General features: G+C 43.6%; 1 protein-coding gene across 7 annotated transcripts in view; it reads left to right on the plus strand.

The window, feature by feature from the left end:
* PIGG (phosphatidylinositol glycan anchor biosynthesis class G) overlaps window positions 1–21,159 on the plus strand; it is an 83,287-nt gene extending 62,128 nt beyond the window's left edge. For all 7 annotated transcript variants that reach the window (XM_054003067.1, XM_054003068.1, XM_054003072.1 and 4 more), the window contains one exon: window positions 20,728–21,159. In XM_054003067.1, the coding sequence (XP_053859042.1) occupies window positions 20,728–20,953 (226 nt within the window). In that variant the 3' untranslated portion in view covers window positions 20,954–21,159. The remainder of the gene's footprint in view (window positions 1–20,727) is intronic.
* Window positions 21,160–25,903: the final 4,744 nt, after the last annotated feature.

The following is a 25,903-nucleotide window of genomic DNA, read 5'->3' on the forward strand; positions in this document are numbered from 1 at the left end:
GTCTTTTACTTTCTCCTTTGTATGCTTTCCAGTCTCTTGACAGACATACTTTCTTGCATGCACTATGCCTCTCTTAAGCTTGCAGTGTCTCACTTGTGCTTTTTTCTTCCCACTCGTTCTCTGTCCTTTCCATCTCTATAGTTTTTCTTTTAAATCTGTAGAGCTTCCTCTAGCCATACACCGCCTTTAGCTTCTCTTGAGCCTCCCTCCCTCTTAGATTTGCATTTCCTCTCTCTTGGGGATTTCCTATCTGTCTTTCAAGCTTTCTTGAGTCCTTCCCAAAACAGAGTGGCTTCCCTTCCTCTCTCCCCTCTGTCATTATCTCCAGTTGTTTCTCTTCTCTTCCTTTCCCACATCTCTTCCCCTTCTCACTGTGAAGCTTCTTCTCTCTTATCTCTGCACCCACATTTCCCTCTCTCTGATAGGCTTTGCCTCTTTCTCATGTGCTTTGCCTGCCCCTCATCTGTATCTTTATTAGTGATCTGTACAAGGGATCAGGTCACAACACCAAGTTAGGTAGAAGTGTTGATCTGCTGGAGGACAGGAAGGCCCTGGAGAAGGATCTGGACAGGCTGGATTGATGGGCCAAGGCCAATGGTATGATACTCAAAAACACCAATTGCCAGGTCCTACACTTGGATCACAACAACCTACAGGCTGGGGGCAGAATGGCTGGAAAGCTTCCTGGTGGTAAAGGACTGGCTTCGGTGAAGGACAATATTTTATTTTTTTTTAATACATTAATGTCAAAAAGAGATGCAAGGATAATCTCCATTCTCTATTAGATGCGGGAGGGCATTTAGTAACTAAAGATGAGGAAAAGGCAGAGATACTTAACACCTTCTTTGCTTCAGTTTTCAACAGAAAGGCAAGTTGTCCTCCTGGCCTGGTAGATGGGGATAGGGATCAGAATCATTCCCCCTGTAATCCAGGAGGGGACAGTCAGAGACCTGCTGAGCCACTTAGATGCTCACAAGTCTATGGGCCCAGATGGGCCATCCCAGGGTGATGAGGGAGTTGGCAGATGAGCTTGTGAAGTCGCTCTCCATCATTTACCAGCAGTCCTGGCTCACTGGGGAGGTCCCAGATGACTGGAAGCTGGCAAATGTGATGCCCATCCACAAAAAGGGCAGGAAGGAAGATCCAGGACACTACAGACCTGTCAGCCTGACATCAGTGCCTGACAGGATTATGGCACAGATCATCTTGAGTGTTGTCACATGGCACCTACAGGATAGCCCAGGGCTCAGATGCAGCCAGCATGGATTTAGGAGGGGCAGGTCCTGAACAACCTGATCTCCTTTTATAACCAGGTAACCCACCTGATGGATGAGGGGAAGACTGTGGATGTTGTCTACCTGACATTCAGTAAAGCCTTTGACACCATCTGCCCGTAGGACACTCCTGGAAAAGCTGGCTTGGACAGGAGCACTCTTTGCTGGGTTAGAAACTGGCTGCATGGCCAGGCACAGAGAGCGGAGGTGAATGGTGTCACATCCACTTCGTGGGCAGTCACCAGTGTGTCCCTCAGGGGTCTGTGCTGGGACCAGTCCTGTTTAATATCTTCACTGATGATCTGGATGAGTGGATCAAGTCCACCATCAGTAAATTTGCAGATGACACCAAGCTGGGAGCGAGTATTGATCTGTTAGAGGGTAGGAGGGTTCTGCAGAGGGACCTGGACAGGCTGGATAGATAGGCCAAGTCCAATATAGGACTCCAAATAGGAGGTTTAACAAGTCCAGGTGCCGGATCCTTCCCTTGAGTCACAACAAGCCCCTGCAGCACCACAGGCTGGGAACAGAGTGGCTGGACAGCGCCCAGGCAGAAAGGGACCTGGGGATGCTGGTCAGCAGGTGATTGAACATGAGCCCGCAGTATGGCCTGGTGGCCAAGAAGGCCAACGGCATCCTGGCCTTTATCAGGAATAGTGTGCCCAGCAGGGTGTCCTAGGTTGACTGTATGATGCTTTTATCCCCAGTCGTCTGTTCTGTTTATGCTGAATAATAAGTTTTGCACCTTTAAGACTTGTTCCAGGAGTGAAGGGAGGGAGAAGAAGCACGGAGTTTATTTTCAGAAACGGCACTCACTCCTCCACATTCCTTCTCCCGGACTGTGTTGTCGGCAGACGGACAGACAACGAGACAGAGCTCTCCTTTGCTTTTTAGTTAGTTTTAGTTAGCTGAGCAAAGAACTTCCCTGGACTGTGGTTTTTTCCTTTTCTTTGGACCTGCTCAAACTGCTCTGGACTGAACAACCAGAAGAGCACCATCAGCTCGTACCTGTGGCCCAACGGGCCGGGCCTGGGCCGCGGCATTTCCAGTGCCAGAGGGACTGATCAAAGACTGAGTGAGCCGAGCTGCAGCCCGGGCTGGGGGGGATTTTTTTTTTCCGAGTTTGTCTCTCTTTTAAAGTGGCAAGAAATTTCATTGTTTAATATTGTTTAGGTTTTCTTGTTTAATCAACAGTTTTTTCCACTTTTCGCCAAGGAAGTATTTTTCCCCGAACCGGTTGGGGGAGGGGCTAGTTGAATCTGCCTTCTAGAGGAACCCCTTTGGGGATTCTCTCTCAAATTTACCTTGAACCAGGACAAATACATTATTGGCGCCCAACGTGTGGCTCGAGAAAGTAGAAAAAAACTTTATTGATTGCAGTTTTGTTGTGTTTGTTCTGTAGTGGGTTACAGCAGTCAGTAACCATGTTGCTTGAACTGATAATATCTCTTGGGGTGGAGGCCTTCATGTGGCTCTGGTCTTTAGGGTTCTTTGAGGTTTTAGTACCTTTTTGGTCACTAGGAGTATTGTCCCTTACACATAGTTTTTACAGTAGAGGAGCACGGATTAAAATAGCTATTGTGCTGGCCTTGGTGATAGTGGTTTATAGGGCATTTACAAAGATACTGTAGTCTGTTCAAGATATGTATGGTTTATGGTTTCTTTGTCCTACCCTGCGTCCTAGTTCCAGTAGTATGGAACTACCCCTAGTTTGGGGGTTTATTAGTAATTGCACCCAGTTTATTAGAGGAGGAGCAGGGGATGAGGTTTTCCAGCCTCTCCTTTCCTTCTTCTCCTTTGAATCTGTTGTGTCACTTTTTGAGAATGTTCAGTTTTCCCTGAATGTTAAAGAGACCATCTTTCTGGTCTCTTTCCTGGTAAACATCCTTTATACAGCTTCTGCAGCTTCTCTAAAGTGAGGGCTGAGATGTCCAGGGGAGCTGATGAGACCCCTGACCCAGGTGTGGAAACTCCTGAGTGGTGTGGAGAATGGGAAAATATGGGCCAAATTTTGAAGGAATTTTCTGACTCTGTAGAGTGGGATTTTCCACGTGAACAAATTCAGAACCCAAATGAAGTGGGGAACTGCCTGAGAGAGAAGTGCCATGATAGCTCTAGGGAGAAAAGAATCATTGCAATAAGCTGGGCCCTGGCCTATGCTTATCACACCCTGCTAGATACTGTAGGGCAGCAGACAGAGGAAGGGGGGCAGGGAGATAAACTAGCAGCTATCCCAGTCACTCAGGCTGCAGTCAGCACCCCAGCTTCTCAGGTTGTAGCTAAACCAGACAGTAACCCTAAGCCACTGGCAGTCACTGCAGGAAAGAAGCACACAGGCAAAACCAATTGGCCAGTGATCGATGATGATGATCCAGGGGAAGGACCTTCAAAGCCAATTACTGACACAAAAGCTGGAGTTAAAGCAACTGATTCAAGATCAGAAGCCACTATTGAGTCCTATTCCCTGAAGGATCTTCGTGGCCTAAGAAAGGATTACACTCAAAGACTTGATGAATCTATAGTTAGTTGGTTGGTCCGTCTTTGGGATGCTGCAGGCAAGGCTACAATTTTGGATGGTAGTGAAGCAAGGCATTTAGGATCCCTGTCACATGATCCAGTTATTGACCAAGGAATGATGAGGGGGGCTGACTCTCAGAGTCTCTGGGCACAGGTCCTGGGAAGTGTGGCACAAAGATATCTGTGTCCAGACGATCTTTATATGCAGCAAACCCAGTGGAAGACTATAGAACAAGGAATTCAATGCTTGAGGGAAATGGCAGTGGCAGAGATTGTCTTCTCAGATGATGTAACCATTGTAAATCCAGACTTGGTACCATGTACACCCGTGATGTGGCGGAAACTTGTATGACTTGGGCCACAAGAATATGCTTCTGCTTTAGCAATAATGAAGCGGGATGATAATGAGGAGACCATGCTTGATATGGCCAAGAAGCTCCGAGCATATGCAGATGCTGTACGTGGCCCAGCACTTGCCAGAATCGCAGCAATGGAAACACATCTGCAGAAGTTAGAAGACAGGATGGAAGAGAACCACAAGAAACTCAGGGAGGAAATCAAAGAGGGTTTTCTCCAAATCTCAGCAATACAGATCAGGGGTTCTGGTACCCAACGCAGATGTTCCCCAGATGGGGAAAGAAGGTACACCTCACGAGCTGAGTTGTGGTTTTTCCTGCGTGATTGCGGAGAAAACATGAAGAGATGTGATGGAAAACCTACTGCTGCTCTGGCACAACGGGTGTGTGAATTGAAGGAAGGCAAAACTCCGAGAGGAAGTTTCACCAAAAAGGAAGCAGCTCCAGTGGCCCATAACCGAACTTCCATATATGATGATGATGACGATATTTCCTGAAAGGAAGGAACTTGAAGGAACCTCCAAGACATATGCCCCAGGAAAGAAGGATAACCAGGCTTAGAGGGGCCCTGCCTCTAGCCAGGTAGAGGCTAGGGAAAACCGTGTTTTTTGGACTGTGTGGATTTGTTGGCCTGGCACATCTGAACCACAAGAATATAAAGCTTTGGTTGACACTGGTGTACAGTGCACATTAATCCCATCAAGACATGTGGGGGCAGAATCTGTTTCTATCACTGGTGTGACAGGGGGATCACAGGATCTTACTTTGGTGGAAGCTGAGGTGAGCCTGACTGGAAATGAGTGGAAGAAACACTCTATTGTGACTGGCTCAGAGGCCCCATGCATTTTAGGGATAGACTTCCTCTGAAGTGGGTATTTCAAAGACCCAAAGGGACTCAGGTGGGTGTTTGGAATAGCTGCTGTAGAGACAGAGAGCATCAAGCAATTGAACAGCTTACTTGGATTATCAGAAAACCCATCTGCAGTAGGACTCCTGAGGGTGGAAGAGCAATGAGTACCAATTGCCACCTCGACAGTGCACCGCCAGCAGTACCGAACAAATCGGCATGCTGTGATCCCCATCCACAGAATGATCCGTGAGCTGGAGAGCCAAGGGGTGGTCAGCAAAACCCACTCACCCTTCAACAGCCCCATCTGGCCTGTGCGTAAATCTGAAGGAGAATGGAGATTGACAGTGGACTACCGTGCATTGAACGAAGTGACTCCACCGCTGAGCGCTGCTGTGCCAGACATGCTGGAACTCCAGTACGAGCTGGAGTCCAAGGCAGCAAAGTGGTACGCCACTATTGACATTGTTAATGCATTTTTCTCTATTCTTCTGGCAGCAGAGTGCAGGCCTCAGTTTGCTTTCACCTGGAGGGGCATGCAGTATACCTGGAACTGACTGCCCCAGGGGTGAAAGCACAGTCCTACCATCTGCCATGGACTGATCCAGACTGCACTAGAAAAGGGTGAGGCTCCAGAACATCTGCAGTACATTGATGGCATCATTGTGTGGGAGAAGACAGCAGCAGAAGTGTTTGAGAAAGGAGAGAAAATAATCCAGATTCTCCTGAAAGCCGGCTTTGCCATCAAGAAGAGCAAAGTCAAGGGACCTGCTCGAGAGATCCAGTTCCTGGGAGTGAAGTGGCAAGATGGATGGCGTCAGATTCCCACCGATGTCATAAACAAGATCACAGCAATGTCTCCTCCAACCAATAGGAAGGAAACACAAGCTTTCCTGGCTGCCATAGGTTTTTGGAGAATGCATATTCCTGAGTACAACCAGATTGTGAGCCCTTTCTACCTGGTCACCTGCAAGAAGAACACTTTCCACTGGGGTCCTGAGCAGCCACAAGCCTTTGCCCAGATCAAGCAAGAGATCACTCATGCAATAGCCCTCGGCCCAGTCAGGACAGGACCAGGTGTGAAGAACGTGCTCTACTCTGCAGCTGGGAACCATGGTCTGTCCTGGAGCCTTTGGCAGAAGGTGCCTGGGGAGACTCAAGGCCGACCATTAGGATTTTGGAGTCGAAGCTACAGAGAGTCTGAAGCCAGCTATACTCCAACAGAGAAGGAAATCTTAGCAGCCTATGAAGGAGTCCAAGCTGCCTCAGAGGTGATTGGCATTGAAGTACAACTCCTCCCGGCACCCCGATTACCGGTGCTGGGGTGGATGTTCAGAGGAAAGGTTCCCTCCACCCACCATGCCACCAGTGCTACATGGAGCAAGTGGATTGCTCTTATTACACAGCGCGCCTGGATTGGAAACCTGAATCACCCTGAGATTTTAGAGATAATTACAAACTGGCCAGAAGGTGAAAACTTTGGTCTTGCTGATGAAGAGGAACAAGAAGTGACACGTGCTGAAGAAGCTCCACCATATAACCAACTGCCAGCAGAGGAAACACGTTATGCTCTTTTCACTGATGGTTCTTGCCGTATTGTGGGAATGAAACGGAAGTGGAAAGCAGCCGTATGGAGCCCCACACGGCAGTTTGCTGCAGCTACCGAAGGAGAAGGTGGATCAAATCAACTTGCTGAACTCAAAGCTGTTCAACTGCCCCTGGACATTGCAGAAAGAGAGAACTGGCCAAAGCTCTACCTCTACACTGATTCATGGATGGTAGCCAATGCTCTGTGGGGATGGCTGGAGAGGTGGAAAAAGACTAATTGGCAGCATAGAGGAAAACCAATTTGGGCTGCTGATGAGTGGAAAGACATTGCTACCAGGGTAGGGAAACTACCTGTGAAAGTTCGTCATGTAGATGCCCATGTCCCCAAGAGCAGAGCCAGTGAGGAGCACCAAAACAATGAGCAGGTAGATCAGGCTGCAAAGATAGGGGTGTCAAAGATAGACTTAGATTGGCAACACAAGGGGGAGTTGTTTCTAGCATGATGGGCCCATGATGCCTCAGGGCAGAGATGCCACTTTTAAGTGGGCACAAGACCGAGGGGTGGATTTAACCATGGACAGCATTTCTCAGGTTATCCATGACTGTGAGACGTGTGCTGCCATCAAAGAGGCCAAGTGGGTGAAGCCCCTGTGGTATGGTGGACAGTGGTCCAAGTACAAGTATGGGGAGGCCTGGCAGATTGACTACATCACACTGCCCCAGACATGCCAAGGCAAGCGCTACGTGCTCACAATGGTGGAAGCCACCACGGGATGGTTGGAAACCTACCCTGTGCCTCATGCTACGGCCTGTAACACCATCCTGGGCCTTGAAAAGCAGGTCCTTTGGAGGCATGGTACCCCTGAGAGGATTGAGTCAGACAATGGGACTCATTTCAAGAACAGCCTTATCAACTCCTGGGCTAGGGAACATGGCATTGAGTGGTTGTACCATATTCCCTACCATGCACCAGCTGCAGGCAAAGTGGAAAGGTACAATGGACTGTTAAAAACCACCTTGAAAGCATTGGGTGGGGGATCTTTTAAAAACTGGGAGCAGCATCTGGCAAAAGCCACCTGGTTAGTTAACACCCAAGGCTCTACCAATCGAGTGGGCCCGGCCCAGTCTGAGCCTTTGCATATAGTAGATGGAGACAAAGTCCCAGTGGTACATGTCAGAGGTTTGTTAGGGAAGACAGTGTGGATCAATTCTGCTTCGAGTACAGACAAACCCATTTGTGGGGTTGTCTTTGCTCAGGGACCAGGTTGCACATGGTGGATAATGCAGAAAGATGGAAGAACATGATGTGTACCTCAGGGAGATTTGATTGCTGGGTGAGAACTATGTGTAAATATCACTGTTTGCTGAATGTTACTACCATTGTCTTTGTATAGCTGTATATTGGATGTGTTTGTAGAGTTAGAATACATATATTAGTTTTAGTAGTAAGCTGATGATACAGGGATAAGGGGTGGAATGTCCTAGGTTGACTGTATGATGCTTTTATCCCCAGTCGTCTGTTCTGTTTATGCTGAATAATAAGTTTTGCACCTTTAAGACTTGTTCCAGGAGTGAAGGGAGGGAGAAGAAGTGCGAAGTTTGTTTTCAGAAACGGCACTCACTCCTCCACATTCCTTCTCCCGGACTGTGTTGTCGGCAGACGGACAGACAGCGAGACAGAGCTCTCCTTTGCTTTTTAGTTAGTTTTAGCTAGCTTAGGCAAAGAACTTCCCTGGACTGTGGTTTTTTCCTTTTCTTTGGACCTGCTCAAACTGCTCTGGACTGAACAACCAGAAGAGCACCATCAGCTCGTACCTGTGGCCCAATGGGCCGGGCCTGGGCCGCGGCATTTCCAGTGCCAGAGGGACTGATCAAAGACTGAGTGAGCCGAGCTGCAGCCCGGGCTGGGGGGGATTTTTTTTTTCTGAGTTTGTCTCTCTTTTAAAGTGGCAAGAAATTTCATTGTTTAATATTGTTTAGGTTTTCTTGTTTAATCAACAGTTTTTTCCACTTTTCTCCAAGGAAGTATTTTTCCCCGAACTGGTTGGGGGAGGGGCTAGTTGAATCTGCCTTCTAGAGGAACCCTTTTGGGGATTCTCTCCCAAATTTACCTTGAACCAGGACACAGGGCCAGGGCAGTGATTCTTCCCCTGTACTCAGCACTGGTGAGGCGACACCTTGAGTGCTGTGTCCAGTTCTGGCCCCTCAGTTTAGGGAGAATGTTGAAATGCTTGAACGTGTCTAGAGGAGGCCAACAAGTCTGGTGAATGGTACAGGACACAAGCCCTTTGAGGTAACTGGAGTTGTTTAGCCTGGAAAAAAGGAGGCTCAGGGAAGACCTTATCACTCTCTACAGTTGTAGCCAGGTGGGGGTCAGTCTCTTCTCCCCAGCAACAATTGACAGAACGAGAGGATGTAGTCTTAAGCTGCTCCAAGGCAAGATAAGGTTAGATGTCAGGAAAATATTCTTCACTGAAAGAGTGATTGGGCACTGCAACTATCTGCCTAGGAGGGTGGTGAAGTCATCGTCCCTGGACATGTTTAAAAGAAGGCTGGACATGGCACTCAGTGCCATGGTTTAGTTGATAAGGTGCTGTTAGCTCATATGTTGGACTTGATGACCTCAAAGAGGCCTTTCCAACCTAGTTCATTCTGTGATTCTGTAATTCTCCCTGAGTATCCTTCTCTTTTCCTTTCGTTATCCCTTTCTCTCTGGCTCTATCACTTGCCTCTTCTACTTTTTTTTCCTCACACTTGCCTTTTCACAGGCTTCCCACACCCTTTTCCTCTCTCTGTGTCCTTAACCCATGTGTGGTGCACCTTGTGCCTGTCTGTCTCAACAGCCTCCCTCTCACATGCATCCTCCTCACTCTCATGTGTTTCCTCTCTCACATGGATTCTGCCTGTCATGTTTATGTTATCTCTCATGTGTGCTTTTCCTTGCTTGCTGTTATCATTCTCTGGCACTCCCCTCTGTCATGTGTATTACTATTCATTTCTATGTCTTTCTCCCTCTCCTGCATGCTTTCTGTCTCACAAAATTACCCTTCCTCTTTGCACTTTCATTGCCACTTGTGCTTTCTGTCTTGTCTAATGTCATTGTTCCCTCTCTCTTGCTGTCACTATCCCTTTGTCTTGCTCCCTCTCCTTTTCTCTAGCCTTCCCATTCTCCTCATTCCCTCTTTCTTATTGTCTTCAGTGCCCCTTACCTCTCTCTTTCTCCAACTCCTACCCTCTCTGTCACTTGCCTCATCTTTCTCACACACTTTCTCAGCAGTATATGATTTGCTTCCCTCTCAGATGCCCTGCCTCTCTCTGTCATGTGCTTCCCCATGAACTTTACATGGATGTCATGTTCTGCTCATCTCGCACTTTCTCACATCCCTTCTCCATCTTCACCTCATCCATATTCCCTCTGTCACACACATCTTGCCTCATGCTGTCATTCAGTTTTATTGTCTGTCTGGCATGTGGTTTTTGTCTTGGACATGCACTTCGTGCTCACTCTCTTAATGCTTTGCTTCCCTTGCATACTTTTTCTTTCCCTTGTGCTGTACGGTTTCCTTTGTTATCTTGTGTCAAGTCTTTCTCACTAACCTCCTGTCTCACTCTTTCCCACCTTTCTCACATTATTCCTCTTTGATTTCCCTCTTGCTTATGCTTCCAGCCTTTGGAAGCATAATGCTTTTCCCCTCTAGCTTGCTTCCTCCCTCTCTTTTTGCTCTCTGTCCTTGTCCCACTTGCTGCCCTTCACACTTCTTCTAGTTTTACATCTCTCACAGTATGTTTCCCTCTGTCATATGCCCTTACTGCTGTCCTTGATGTTCATGTCCTGTTTCTTGACTGTGCATTTTCTTTCTCTTGGATGCAGTTTGACCCCTTCTCTTTCTATCTTTCTAGCTTTCTATCTCTCGCTTGCATGCTTTAATTCATTTGTGTGTGTGATCTTTCTCTTGCGCACCCTTGCCCTCTGTCCCTTTGTTCTTCTGCTGCCCCCCTTTGTTGCACTGCTGTACAAGGCACACAGTTCTCCTCTCCTGTGCTTGTACTTCCTCTCTTACTCCTACTGTTAATTTCCTGTGCTCCTTTCCTCTCTCTCTCTCATGCTGCCCCTTTTCATCTTTTATTATCTCTTTTGCTTTCCTTTCTCCCTTCTTTCTCTTTCTCTTTCTCTTTCTCTTTCTCTTTCTCTTTCTCTTTCTCTTTCTCTTTCTCTTTCTCTTTCTCTTTCTCTTTCTCTTTCTCTTTCTCTTTCTCTTTCTCTTTCTCTTTCTCTTTCTCTTTCTCTTTCTCTTTCTCTTTCTGTTGTTTTCCTTCCCTCCTGCACATGATTTCTTGTTTTCCTCCATATTCCCCACACTCTTCCCTCTATCATGATCTCTCACTTTGCTACCTTGTAGTTTTCTCCCTTGCATACTTCATGTCACTCACTTGCACTTTAGCCCCACCACATGCTGTCACTCTTGGTTGTACTTCTTGCGTGTCTCTCACTCAGTAGCACTCCTCTCACTGTCTACTTGCTAGTTCCCTCTCTCTTTGCATTTCTCTCCTCCATAATTTAATTCATCTTGCTGCCCCCTCACTTTCCTGCCAAAATTCACCCTAACACTCCCTCTCTTGCTTCCTTCTTGCCTCTCACACACCTTGGCACTCACTGGCATACACAGGTTCTGTCACTCCTACCTGCTCCTTCCCCATCAGTCTGTCTCTCCTGGGGTCTTTCCCTCTCACTTGCACTCCCTTCATCCCTCTCTGGACATCCCTTCCCTCCCACCCACTGTACCTTTGGCTCCCCCTATCAGATGTCTTTCACCTCTTACCCTCTTTTACTTTTTCATACGCTTCCCTCTATCACTTTCTTGCTTTCTCACACTTGCCTCACAGGGCTTTCCGTTGGCTCCTGCTCTTCTGCATATGCACTTCCCTATCCCTGTGGCACTTCTTACTTTTTTTTTCCTTTTCTTGTGGGTTGTCTCACATATTTTGTTTCTATTTTTTTACTTCACTGTCTTTAATGCTTTCTCTTGACCACATTTAGTTTCAGTTGAACAGCATCCCAGTCTCTCTTGCTTGTACTTTTCTAATTTCATGCATACTACCTTTTTCTTACCCATGCCTTCACTTGCTCTTTCACTTCCCCTCTTCTCTTTTGCTCATGCTTTCTGTCTCACTTTCACCCATTCCATCCCTCTTTCACACATTCCCTGTTTTTTATGCTTTCCTTTTAGTTAATGCTTTCAATTCCTAGAATTCTCTCTCATGCCTTTACTTTGTTGCATGTGGTTTTCCTTTGGTCTGCTGCAGTTTTCCTTGCTTGCCCTTGTACACTTTTTTCCCTTGTGTATGCTTCTCCACCCTCTCTGCCTCATGCTCTATCACTGATTTCCTCATCTTTCAAGTTTCTACTTCCTTGCATGAATGCTTTCCTTCTCTCTGTATAGTGTGTCCCCCTTTTTCTGCATGTATTTTTCCTCTCTGGTACACTTTCCCCATCTCACAGTCTTAGACTTCCTCTCTATTGCTTTTACTTTCCCTGTCTTGGGCACACTTTCCCTCCCTTACGCAGCCATTTCCCTCCCTTCCTCTGCTGACTTGGAAACTTTCCAATTAATTTGTGTACTTTCCTGTTCTATCAGATGCTTGTGATTCCACATGTGTACATTTCCCCCTGCCTTTCCCCTCTCTGACACTTTTTCATTCTTTCTGTTGCACCGTTCCTCTCTCTTGTGCACATACTCTCTCATTTTCTCTCTGGCTTCCCCATATGCCATACATTCAGTGTATGTCCCTGGTATACTTCCCCTCCTTTTCCCTGTTGTTTTTCATCTTTCTTTCATACTTCTCATATTTCTACCATGCACTTCCTCTTCCTCAATTTCTTGCTCTATCATGTGCATTCCCTCTCTGATGGGCTCTTTCACTTTCCCATACACACTTTACCTCTTGTTTGCACAAGTGTCCCTTGTCTCTACTGTGAATATTTATCACTTTTACACACTCTTGGTCCCTCTCAATCAATATATGTTCCCCTCTTGTGCCTGCCTTCTTTCCTTCCTGGAGTCCTTCTTTCCTTCCTGGAGTCTTTCTTTCCTTCCTGGAGTCCTTCTTTCCTTCGTTCCTTCCTTCCTGGAGTCCTTCCTTCCTTTCTGGAGTCCTTCCTACCTCCCTCCCCTACTCAAAGTGCAAATTACTGTCTGCAGTCTTTTGAAACTTGTGTCTGTTTACATTTTCTGTCTCAGAGCCATTACAACTATGGTATCATCAAAATCAGGGCCTGAAAAATCCTGTGCTGATTTGCCTGTCTTCTCAACTAGGGTCCAAATAGGAGGAGGGTCTGCAGATACTAATCAAGGTATCTTCATAAAAAATCAGATTGATTTTGCAATTTTTTACTTCCTAAGATGAAATTATTTTTGTTGACTGTTCCTTTTACACTTAATGGTATTAGCAGTGTCTCATCCTTTGCAGAGGTCTTAGGGTATAGGTTTACAGATCATGCTGTAATCCTTTTTTTTTTTTTCCAGAGAAAGTATGTGGGGCTCTGCAGTCTTTATCCTAATGCTGAGTATTGCTCTTAAAAGTAATTTGCACAAAGCTGAATTACTAAGAAGTCCATCACTCCTATAAACTTGCCAAAGTAAAAAGTGTATATGACACTTGGGCTTAGTAAGAGTATCCCGGTGTAGTCCCAGAAGGCATCTCATTGCACCACAAAAAATAAAAGAGTCTCTGCAGAAGAATATGCTGTGCATTGTGCTAGAAAAAGCTGTGAAGAAAGTTGGGAGCAATATTTTGATACAGTGCATGAACGTACCGTTCACTGAAGAAATTACTCCATCACTCCTTTGTCTTCAGTACTTTGCATATTCCTTCCTCTTTATTCTGAAACAGATTGGAGCATAGTACCAACTTGGTTTGCTCTCTTAAATTAGCAAGAGCTGTGTGATGATGTTAGACTCTTGAGTGGTTTATGCTGCTGCTCAAGCAGAAGCAGAGTCATTCAGAAGAGCACTACTGGAAAGAGAGGGTCATATTTGTAGACCTTCACTTACGTACCTCTTCATTGTACCTCTTATACCTCTTTACCTCTATACTTATACCTCTTTATTGTAGCAGTGTTTCTAGGTGTAACCTGTACTTTTGCTGGTATTGGCCTAGTCCTACTATTCTTACAAGTTTTTTCCTTTTCCACCATTAGTTTTCTGTTCTCCTCTGTTCCATGGCCAACATAACTGTTTAGTTCTGGTAGCTGTGGATAGGACTGTACATGACATACTGTCATTCTGCATTTATCTAGGATTTTTCTATAATCTTTTCTCACACCTTTTCTTGAAGTTAACAAATTCTTCTTGAATATGTGTGTTACTGGGATGGCAAGAGTAATTTGAGGAGAGAGCTGTTATTTTATTTAAGTTACAAGTTTAAAAATAGTTACTGTAGTGAAAAAATTCAAGAAAGAATTGACTCTGCCCTCAGTGCAGAAGAGTGAGTATTGCTTCGCAGAACCACAGAACACCCCAGGTAGGAGATACCCTTAAAAGATGATCTGGTTCAACCTTTTCTGTGAAGAGGAGCCTCCATTAAATCATCTAGCATGCTGTCCAGTCTTGTCTTGAAAATTCGCAGTGATGGGGACTCTACCAGATCCCTGGCAAGATTGTATCTGTGATTGATTGTTCTCACTATAGATAGTGTCTTTTTTATACTGAGACCAAACCTCTCCCAGTGCTACTTGTACCCATTGCCCTATATTTTCTCCATGTACCACCTGGTGAGGAGAGCACCTCCATCCTTTGTTGGCATCTTGAAATAATTAATTACAGGAATGCTGTGATGAAGTCTCCCTGAGCCTTCTCTGTGAAGAAGAGACTTAACTTCTACTGTCATATGTTGTAGAGCTCTTTCATGCTCTCCAGTCCTTCTTTAGAGCCCTCCAGCCTGTCCATGTCTTCTTGGAAGGATGGGGAACTAGAACTGAACATAGTACTACAGGTATGGCCTGACAAGCACTCAGTAGAGTTGGGATAATCACATCTCTCCCTGCTAGTAATGCCCCTGAGTATGCAGCCCAGGACATGATTTAACTGTTGCTGCAGCACTGCTCTACTGACTCATGTTTAGCTTATGGTCCCCCAGTACCCCCAGATCCCTTTCAGCAGCACTGTTTCCCAGCCACATGCATCCTAGCCGTAACCTGGGTGCAGGACTTTGCACTTGTCTTTGTTAAACTTCATATAAATCTTAATAGCCTGACCAGATCTTTCTGTAAGACCGCTCTCCCTTCTACTGTGTCCACCTCAATGCCGAGTTTTGTGCCAACAGCACATTAGTGAAGGTGCTTTCAATCCTACCATCTAGATTATTTATGAAAATGTTGAGCAGTTTGGGGCTCAGTAATGTTCACTGTGGGACCCTACTCGTGACTGGCTGCCACACAGAGTAAAAAACACAGATCACCACCCATATGGCCTTCCTGGCCAGTTTCCTGTCCATATTTAAATAAATTGTGCTTTACCGTTCTAGAAATGCCTTGTGTCACTGTTGATGTGTCTTGCTAGACTGGTATATTTTAACATGTTACACTTGAATTTAATTGAATAACTTGGACATTAAGAGTCTGTGTTAAATTTCTTAAGATCCCATCTGTCAATAACAATTGTTGGATGCAATTTTTCTTTACACCTTTAGCTAAGGTCATGAAGAAAAACTGTTTGTTTACAAAGATGAGCAGGAAAGCCTGCAGATGCACCTTAACAGAAAATAAACCTATAAATTTCCTTGTTACTTCTTGCATGTATGACGCCAGTGTAAAATGCTTCAGGTTTTTTTCCTACTGGAAACCTTATGAACTGTTCAGTGAATTCTTGAAGAAAAGTCACAGAAAACTGACTGATGCTGGGCTTTGAAATAGCTTATGTTTTGTGTTTTGCTTGTTAAGATGGTTTGGTTATACCTTGCTGCAATAAAATCTGGGACGGTGTCGACAGGAATAGGCTGGTTTGGTTTAGAGGGCTTTTTTGTTTTGGTTTGGGTTTTTTGTTTGTTTTGGTTTTTTGGGGGTTATTTGGTGTATGTGTCTTTGTTTTGGGTTCTTTGTGTGTGTGTGGTTTTTTGATTTTTTTTGCTTATTTTGCTGACACAAAGCTCACAGCACAACTGATTATTCCAGCAGTGAGAACAGGGAAAAACATTGATGCAATTCTATTTTTTGTATTCTTGATGCTGAAGTTAAGAGAAGTTTCAAGTCCTAATAGCATTTTACAGCTAAGTCTTTGTGAGAACCTGCTGAACCCTGTACTAAAATCCACATGTGCTACAGTCCCCTGTAACTTACTGCCACAGACATGACCTTGCTCAGGTAGTTGTACCTTCTCTGCCTTTCTTACTGGGAAAAAGAACACAGAGTGCAGAGAAAAATTAGTCATTCCCAAGTTCCATCCTTTCCATGGCAGCAGAATACACTTTACAGCCCTTTTATCTTGCTGGCAACCACCATTTTTGACACCTATCCATTGATAGGGTGTGGTGACAAAACTTGTAACTTCATAGGATTAAAAATGTTGTTCTGATTGGTAGTTTCTACCAGAGTTAATAATGTAAATTTCCAGAGGACTCCTGGTTCCCTTGGAACTGCTAAAAATATAAAGTGTTTTTCAATGACAATGCAGTTTTGTGTTCTATAATCTAAAATAGTATTGTAGAATTATACTAAGTGAGAACGGGACATATGAGAGAGATGTAGCAAGCTTGTTCTTGAACCAATTGCTGAACCAATTGATACTTTCTTAGATCAGAGAAATTTCTTACGCATTGCAGATACTCTAAGATGTTGGAGAAATTTGGAGTGCTACACAGTTTGTTTCTGAGTGCAACTCTTCATTAGTATATCTGGGGCAGATGAGCAAAATGCCAGGTCTTTTTCAGAGGGCACTAAACAGGGAGATCTTTGAAATGTAGAATGCCTAGAAAGAGAAACACCATTTAATACTGTAGAAGTTGCTAATGCAGTAAAAATTGCCTTCAAACAGGCAAATTCAGTATCTCCAGTAGGAGATAACTTAGGCAGTGATGTTTAGCTAGAAAAGTGGGGGATGGGGGGGGGGGTGGAAGGGCAGAAACGCTAGAGGGTAACTGGCATTGAAAGGATTCAGCACATTCTTACTGAAACTCTCCAGAATGACCCTCCTCTTCCAACCCTAGAAGAGCAACAATACTAGGGTATGCCACCCTTATATGCTTATATATTTCTTAACTGTTTATTTGGTATGGTGTGTTGGAAAAAGGGTTGGAACACTTTAAACACTGTAAAGTGTATTTTAAAATTCCTTGTGGATGCATTTGTAGGGCTGTCTATGGAGATTTTTTTCTTGATTTTTGTGAAAAACGCCAATCACTTGGTTTTTAAAATTTTTAAAGTTTAATAATAATAAAATGGTTATAAAAATAGTAATACAATTAGAGTAATAAAAATTTAGAGTTAGGACAATTACAAGACAATAAAAAGCAAAGAATTACGGACATCCGGATGCTCTCGGGCACTTAAGCCACGACAAGCATGCCTTGTGAACAAAGGAATCACCTTAAAAGCAATAGCCTGTTGCATATACAAAATACTTCATGATTATGCATATATTTTATTTAAAACAAGAACTTCGTCTGGGACTTGTCAAAAAGTTTCTGTTTATTCCCAGGCGCCTTTGAGTCTCAGTCAGGCTTGAAGAAGTTCGTTTCTGTTGATAAGGAAAGCCATAAATTCCTCTCCTCTGGAAAATTTAGGGGTTTCTGTAATTGTTATCCTTGTGCGAAGAATTCCTTGATTATCTCATCTCTTTCTTGAGCTAGTTAAAAAGTATCTTACATAGTATAGTTTCTATTTTAACATTGTGTTATAACCTAAAAATACATTCAACACACTACTTGAGAGAATTAATACAGCATAACTTTCCAACATTCCACATATAATGTTCATTGTAACTATTGTGTAAAGCCAATCATAAAATATGCATTTTTCACAATTTTTAAGCTACAAAACTTGTTGCCATCCGCTGCCAAGTATTCTATATGACTAGGAGACATGTTTTCACAATAAAATAGTGGTTTGGTTTTTTTTGTTTTGTGGTGGTTTTTTGTTGGTGGTTTGTTGGGTTTTTTTTGTTTGTTTGTTTGTTTTTTTTGGCATCGTAGTTTTTTAATTTTGCAAGCCTTGAATTACTCAGCAGCACCTTAGAGATGGATTGAGAGGTGAAAAATTTGTTGATGAAACATCTACTTTTAGGGTTTAGGATATCCAAAGAAGTGTTAAACCTATTAATATAACAGTTTCTTGGGCATATTTTACTATGTATTAAATATTTTCCATTAAAAGAGACAATTTGTGCTGAAAGCTGGTATGTTTTCTAGACCATACTTAATGTTTGCATTCTAATTACAGCAAGTTTAGTGATTTTAATCTGTAGTATTCTTTGCTTCAGAACTCTCCAAAAACATTGTTTTTCCTGGATCTCATATGAAGTTTGAATATGCTTTGTCATCTGTAACACATATGGATCTCTCTTTCATGTCCCCATAAGCTAACTTCCTACATGAGCTGATTATTAGAAGCTGAGTATTCCTTTTTATTAGTCCTGCATTGTGCAGCGCTCTTAATAGTGGACTGTTTTTGTCAGAACATGGAGGTAGTTTATATCTGTCTGTGCTCTTCTCCTTTAAATAATGAAAGGTATTCATTGCTGAAGAGACGATTCAGTGTGGATTAGTTACAGATTGATACTTTAGATATGTCCTGTAGTCTACCATTACTTTAATTGAAACAGCACTGAGAATTTGCAAGGTTATTCATTACTGGCTGGTCCAGATCATAAACATGAGAATACATGAGTGGCATCCCACAGCCAGCTTTCTCTGTTCCTCTGGTGAATTCATTCGGAGTAACTCAGAAACCAGTGGAACTAGCTGGATTGTCATCATCATGTTATCAGTAGCTGCCTGATCCCTGGACGCTGCCTTCCTTGTGGCCTGGAGACACTGTGTGCACTGTGTCTGTAGAATGAAGAGAAGGAGCACACAAAGGCATTACTGTTAGCTGTTCAAATTTTGTCCCTGGCTAAAGTAAGAGGAAAGAATGATGATGTGCTTGAAGCTAAGTTGTTGCCTTAGGATCAGGCCAAGTAGGTCTAACTGCTCAGTCATTCCAGTGCTCTGTCCACAGTGATCCATGTGTGAATGCTTTCACCAGCTCTGAGATAAACCAAATTATTCTGTTGTTGAATCCCACTTAAGTTTAACTTTGTGAATACAGTGTGCTTTTGCTGCCTTATCTAAGTTGCAGCACTGCATTATACAGTGAAACTGTCCAAGTTTTACCTCTGAAGGTATGTGTCTGTGTTGTCTTAAGAGGTGAAGTGAATGCTGAGAGCTTTTATAAGTAGAGGTATCTTATAAGTAGAAAACAGTTAGCTATTTTTATGATACCAGAATACAGAAAGAATTGTATCATTGACCTGGGGATTCATCTATATGGTCTATCAAGTGCATTTTTAACTCTATAAAATGTTTTTTAAAATGTCTGTTTATCTGATTGAAAAGCCATTTCCTCTGTTTGTTCAGTGGTCATCTATTACAAATAGTATTTTTACTACAAATACTGTTTTAACTCATATCAGCATGAAAACAACTAAGACTGAGTGAACTGCACTTTGTTTAATCCTTGTCAACAAAATCAGTTATTAAACATAAAGCTGGTTTATTTACACAAGCTCACTGAAGACTAAGGTAGTTATGCAGAAACAGGGAGCAGTCTAGTTCACTCCCAAGTCTCAGTTTCCTTGGCTAAGCAGCAAGGGAAATAGTTTTCTGTGAACTGAATGTATGTTTTTCAGTCATTCATGCCTGCTGTTCTTGATTTTAAAACTCTGCTTTCATGACCTCTTCTTCCTTCTACTGAAAGCCTTGGGAATTTAGATCTTGACTTCACTGGAAACCAGGGCTGTATCCAAGTTATTTTTATTTAAAGAGTAAGAAGTTTAACGGTTTATGTAAAATACTGCATTCTGTAGCTTACTTAGTCACAAGTGACTAATTAACATCTTGCAGAAGTGCTAGCCATGTTAAATTTTTATTACTTGGAACAAGATTAGAATTAAAAACTGGGAGGAGAAGAACAGATTCTCAAATCAGGATTTCGCTGTAAAACATTTCCACTCTTTGCCAGTGTGTTCTTTTGGGAACTGCTTATGTAAAATATTTTGATGGGGAGAGGAAAATGTTCGCTTATTATTCCAGTGAAATAGTTTTTCCCTTCCTTTTGTCTGAAGGGGTAAACATCTAAATTTAATGTGAATTAATCTCTGCAGATGTATTTTGGGGAAATTGGACAGTGGCCAACCCAGCATTGCTTTGAGTTAGTGCCTCAGTAGAGAGAGGACAATCAAAGTGCAGAAAACCTTTTCACTTCCATTTTCATCTGACTATTGTCACCTAGCAAAATACATCAATGGCTGATACGGACCATGTAGGTTACATGGGGCAGACATTTCTTGGGATGCAGTGGACCCGGCTGAGTTAAGCAGCTGTGACAGGAATGCAATGTATTACTCCTATGAGCCTAAGAATATGGTATTCTTTGGAGAATGTTATCTTAGTGAGCTCTGCAAAGTTTTCCAATAGCACAGTTTTTTATGTTGTTTTGTACAGTGTTGCTGGCTGTGGGCAGCAGTGCACTCTGACAAATTTTATGCTCTTTATAAGGGGGGTGCAGGCTCCATCTGATTGTCTGTTGAACAGATTAGAAAGCTTTGTGAGGAGTACTGTTGTCCTCTCTTCTCCTACCATTCAGGTTCTGTGGAATGGCACTGTAAGACCAACAGGAGACAAAGCGGTCTTGAAACTGCTTAATGGAAACTTTGACAATTAGAATAAAATACATTAAAATACAGAACAATCTAAGTGTGAAGTGAACTACTGGGCGCCTTTATTGCAATGGCACACACATATATGACATACACATTATAGGATATATAGAGGTGACAAGAACAAATTTTATTGGTTCATCATTGCATTAACAATCAAACACAAAGTGGAGATCTCTAAATACTCCTTGTGTTGTGAAATAATGCTAAAGAGGGGAGGAACTCCAGTATCTTTTATGAGTTTACCTTAGAATGAACTTGTCTGTTTTTGTTCCCAGGAATTCCGCAGCAGTGGGTCACGGCTGTTTCTGCTACGCTCTAATGCGTTCAATTCCAGTTGCTGTCTATGTTGTTTTGGTGACAGGTCTGCGCTACCACCTGTTCATATGGAGTGTTTTCTCGCCAAAGCTCCTGTACGAGGGAGTGCATGTGTTCATCACAGCTGTTGTCTGCATGTTCTTCACAGCAATAGATCAGAACCACTCTCACAAAGTGCAAGACTGAAAACAGGTGTGTGGTATGTGGTTCTGCATTGCAATGTCCAGTGTGCCACTGGAATGGAAGAAGGAAAATACCGGCTTTAAATTGTTGTGAAGATTTTGAAGAGTAAATTGTTAAATTAGTTGGGTTTTTTTAGTCAAGATCAGTCTTGTGTTACAATTGAGTTTGCTTTAAAAATGTTGAATTGAAATAAACTGTTTTGTCATGGATACCTTTTGTTCTATAGCTGTCATTATCGCACTTCCCAAATAATTGAATGGTGATATTACATGTTTTGATTTTAAAAATATATATCTTGATATAAATACAGAACAGTGCCTCAGGGGCACAGAAAAAAATCTTGTGTGCATACAATTTTTTAACTTCCTTAGACCACAGAATCCTAAAAATGTGCAGGATTTCTAGGTGCTGTTCACAAGATTCTGACTCCATTAGCTTCAGGGGGTTTTTGTGTTTGTTTTCTTTCTAGTGGATACATTGAAATTTTTATTGTACAAACATCCTAGGTAAGAGATTTTGTTTGTTTTGCATAGGCAGCAAGCATTTCTGTTTAAAAGCAGCATTTTCTTTCTAAGATGCATGCCATCATTATTTGTAACGGATTTCAGTCTGCACTTCAGACCCTGAATAAGAAACACTTACTGTCTAACAAAGTAATGAATTTTTATGGAGTCCATTCACCGCTAAAATGTTGTTTCTTCTTATCAATGTATAAATGATAAATCAGGTCAGTGCAGCTATGCTGAACATTTGATCATGTTTTCCACACATGGGTAAAGAGCTGCAAGTAGTGAACAGGAAAACAGTTTAATGGATTAAGTTACCAGAAGAATAAAATATGTAAAAGGTGTGTTTGCAGCTTGCATCACCATCCCCCTAGTGACCTGTCTAGCCATCTCACTTGAATGTGCTGTAATTAATTTCTAACAATGTTGTTTTCCTTGCTTCTGTCAAGAAGATACATCATGTTAATGACTTTACTGACTATCAGTATTCATGTGGGGTCTTTTTGCCTCTTAGTTTTGTCCATCTTAGTGGCTAATATGAATTAGTCTAAATATATTTGAGGTGTATCAGAAGAGAAGCATACAGAGACCTTTTAAATTTTGTTACAAATATGTTGCATCCCAGACTTTGGGTTTAGGTCGGGGTTCTAGTGTGTCTTAGCAAATACAGTGTACCCCCATGTATCCCTCGGTTTCCCCCCCCCCCCCCCCCTGGCTGCAGTACCCGGTTCCCAAGCTGCCTTACCACGTGGCCTGGCTCCCATCCCCCCTGTCTCTTCCTGTGGATCCTTTCCTGCTGTTACCCCTCCACCGCGGCTGGGGCCGCCCTGGGCCCCCGGCGCCACCCCTGGCGCCTCCCCATTGGCTCCTGCCTTCCACACCATACCCCTGGGCCCCTGTGCCACCCCCTGCCGTGCCCCTATTGGTTCCCTGGGCCACGCCACGCCCTGGGGCCGCATAAGGCCCCGGTGCCGTCCCCTACTGTGTCCCTATTGGCTTCCCCAGACCATGTGACACCCCCCGCTCCACCCCCTATAAAACCTCTGTGCAATATGGCCGGCTGGCCATATTGTTCAACGCAGGGGTTGGGTGTACACCAATAAAATGCTCTCAGCTCCTGCTGCGGGGAATTTGGTCCTTCCTTCACCCCTTTTATCGAGGTCCCTCGCATGCAGTGGTAGAAGTGGCCGACCCACCTTCCCGGAGCCGTGGAGCCTGGGAGCAGCGGCGGGACCGGAGGAGCTGCAGTGCCCTGCTGGGCACGGAGGCTGCTCTGGACCCGGGAGAGATACCAGAACGCCGCACAAATGTGGAAAACTAAATCTTTCAAGACTGATATAGCTGACAGTACAGTTAAAATCGCTGATGAACTTTTTGTCTCATGTTACAGATAATGCAGATCTCAAAATGTAGGCCTTTAATTTTTGTACATTAATAATAGGCCATCTTGATTATTCATAATGAAATATTTTTTCAGCTATAAAACAACAAAAATTTTCAATACACTGGCAGCATATTGCTCTTTACCTGGAGGACAGAGTACTGGATCTTAATGTCATTTACTGTGACCTACTGGAAGATTGAAAATTAAATACTTCTAATAAATCACTTTTTCCTGCCAATTATGATCATTTAAAACAGCTTGTATTTGTGAATGTGTATCTACCATTTTCACAATTCTCAACTTTTTTTTTTGTTACCTGCTGGCTAGCAGCCATGTTGGCATTATCAACATATTCTCTGTTTACTTGCATTGTTAATTTGTAAGCAGTCTTCCCTAAAATTTGTACAGAGTATGTTTATAGAGACATTTGAGTCAGAGAGAAAGGGTGCTAATAAAGAGATGGAAGGGACAGAACAGAAGTTGCTTCTGGTGTGCAGAATCCTAAAACAATGTGGGATGACATTTACAACATCTTTTATTCCTTCCTTCTGGGTTTTTTTGTTTGTTTGTTTGCTTTTTTGTTTGTTTGTTTGTTTTTTCTTCTAGTATATCTCTTTTATCAAATAGTGGAACCTAAACTATTGTGTGTGTATTAAGATTGCATTTTTCAGATTACTTAGTTAAATGATCAGTGTCCCCCTTCTCTGAAGTTGAAAGATGTCCACATTGGATGTAGGATTAAATGGCTTGGGAAAGCTGTTACTTAGGTCTTCAGTACTAGGAAAAGAGAGAAGAGGAAGAAGAGACTGCATCTCTGTCTCAAGTCAGCTCATGAGTTTGCATGATATGTGAAAGAAACATGGTGCTTTCAACTTCAGAATTGACATTTCTATTCTTTTTCACCCTTTCCCTTTGGGTGTAGGCAAATGAAATAATGCTTCATGAGCTTATGGGCTCTAGTAATGCAAATCTTAGGCAGTGAAGGAATGAATTAGTTCCTGCTGCAGGCAACCAGGCTTTAATTGGGGGATTATGTTATAATAATTTTATTTTAAATCAATATAAAGCAAATGCCTGAACACAAATTCTTATCTCACTAGTTAGTTGTTTCACCTCACTTCTCATCATGTTCAGAGTGTTTCAAACCCTCAGACAAGGAGGCAAGTTATGTGGGAAGCAGGAATGCTACTGGGAATGTAGCATTCTGAGCATACCAGTTTCTTCTGTCCAAGTCACCTGTATTCCCTGCTCCAATGTGGGATCAGTCTGGACTTCCTCAGTAGTGCCCTGTGCCCAGGCACAGACTCCTCCTTAAATACCTTCTGAGCAGGGATGTTTTCTTTGTTTGAATAAAGTTTTGCCGTGTTAAATATTTCTGCTCTGCACTTTTACTGCTGGTCAGACAGTGCAACCAGTTACTGTGGGCTACAGCTTGCTCTGTTAAATTTCACTAGATCACCACCAGTCAGCACAATTCCAGGCTTGTAACTGATGTCCGGTATGGTCTCATGGATTCGCAGTGGTGAAGCTTCAGTTTCATTCTTGTAAATGAATTCAGGCTTAAGAAAAAAATATTAAATCTATTCATATTTCAGGTACTACATATATGTATTTCTGCTCTCTAGGAGAAGAAGCCTCTATTTTCCTTGCCTCTACATAAGCCAGCACAAAGTGCACAATGTGAGCCCCAGCCTTTCCAGCAGGCAGGGCATGTGTGGTAGGATACTATTCCTCCATGGTTCTCTCTGTAAGGGTCAGGGCAGTTTCTGGAATCCCTCATACCAGGCATTTGCAAACTAAACAAGATTTAGCTCCACAATTGCACAGTTGCAGAGGAGGGGCCACAGTTGCAAGTTTTCATGAAATATCCTCTGAAAAACCAAGGTTTTCCTGAGTGCTTCTCCAGGAGAAGGAGGGGAAGGAAGCTGTGATCCCACTGGGCAATGGGGCAGGAGAAGGAGCTGGCTGATGTTATGGTAGGCCTCCCGCTCTCCTAACTATGAAAGACTGTGATCAGGGGATGTTTGTGAGGCTGGCATTGCACCATCTAACAGAAATATGGAAAGTCTGGGACATAGCCTCTCTTCAGTCCACAGGTAGATAATACAGAGGGAGACTCTTGGCCAAGAAATAGATGGAGGGAAAATGACTGAGAGGGTGTTTGCAGGACAGTTTGTTTCTGGCCCACCGGTACTTGATTTCTTCTCTTAAGAGATGACAGACTCTGTGGAGAAGGGAAGTGTGCTGGATGCTGGACAATTTGAGCAAGGCCTTCAGCAGGGTGTACTTGGCAGCCACATGTTGAGCTAATAGATGAGTGTGCTTTAAGGGTGGACTGGATCTCTGGGCTCAGACTTCAGTGGTCTGAGTCACCCCATCTCAGCCTTGGTTGGCAGAGAAGAAGTGATGTGATACCAGGGCCAGGCGCTTTAGGATCATTCTTAAACTGGATGAGGGGAGACACCAGAGCAAATCTGGAAGTGGTACCAAGTAGGGGGAGTGGCATATATGCTAAAGGAGAGGACCACCCTTTGGAGGGAGCTTGGCACACTAGAGAAAGGGGCTGCTGACAACCTGCAGTACAGCCTGGGCACGTGCCCCTGGCTGGTAGTGGTGCAGGATGGTGCCCATGGGCTACTGAGCAGCCCTGACAACCTGATCCTGTTCTCCAGCTCATCACTGTTCAAGAAGCAAATGCACACACACGTCTGCATGGACCGTTTATCCAGTACTTGGCTTAGATCCCAGTGGCCTGCCCTGCTGATGTCATTCAGATAAGGGAATCCCAGAGGTTTCCAGCTTCTGTTGCTGGTATCCAGACCTGTTCTTTTACGAGTGAGTCCAGCTTGAAGTTCACTGCTGCTCATAAACATCTATCAAGAGTAGACGATACACCCAAAAGAAGTAGAATTTAATGAGAGGAGGGAGCACTCAGCAGTGATGAAGTGAAGGACTCACACACAGAAATACACACACTAGAGGCCTGTTTATATAGAGCCAGCACTTTTTCTCTACATTTTCCTCTGCTTTCCCATGTTCATTCGTTTCTGAACCATCTTGGTT

The sequence above is a fragment of the Vidua macroura genome, chromosome Z (genome assembly GCF_024509145.1).
Source record: "Vidua macroura isolate BioBank_ID:100142 chromosome Z, ASM2450914v1, whole genome shotgun sequence".
NCBI lineage: Eukaryota > Metazoa > Chordata > Aves > Passeriformes > Viduidae > Vidua > Vidua macroura.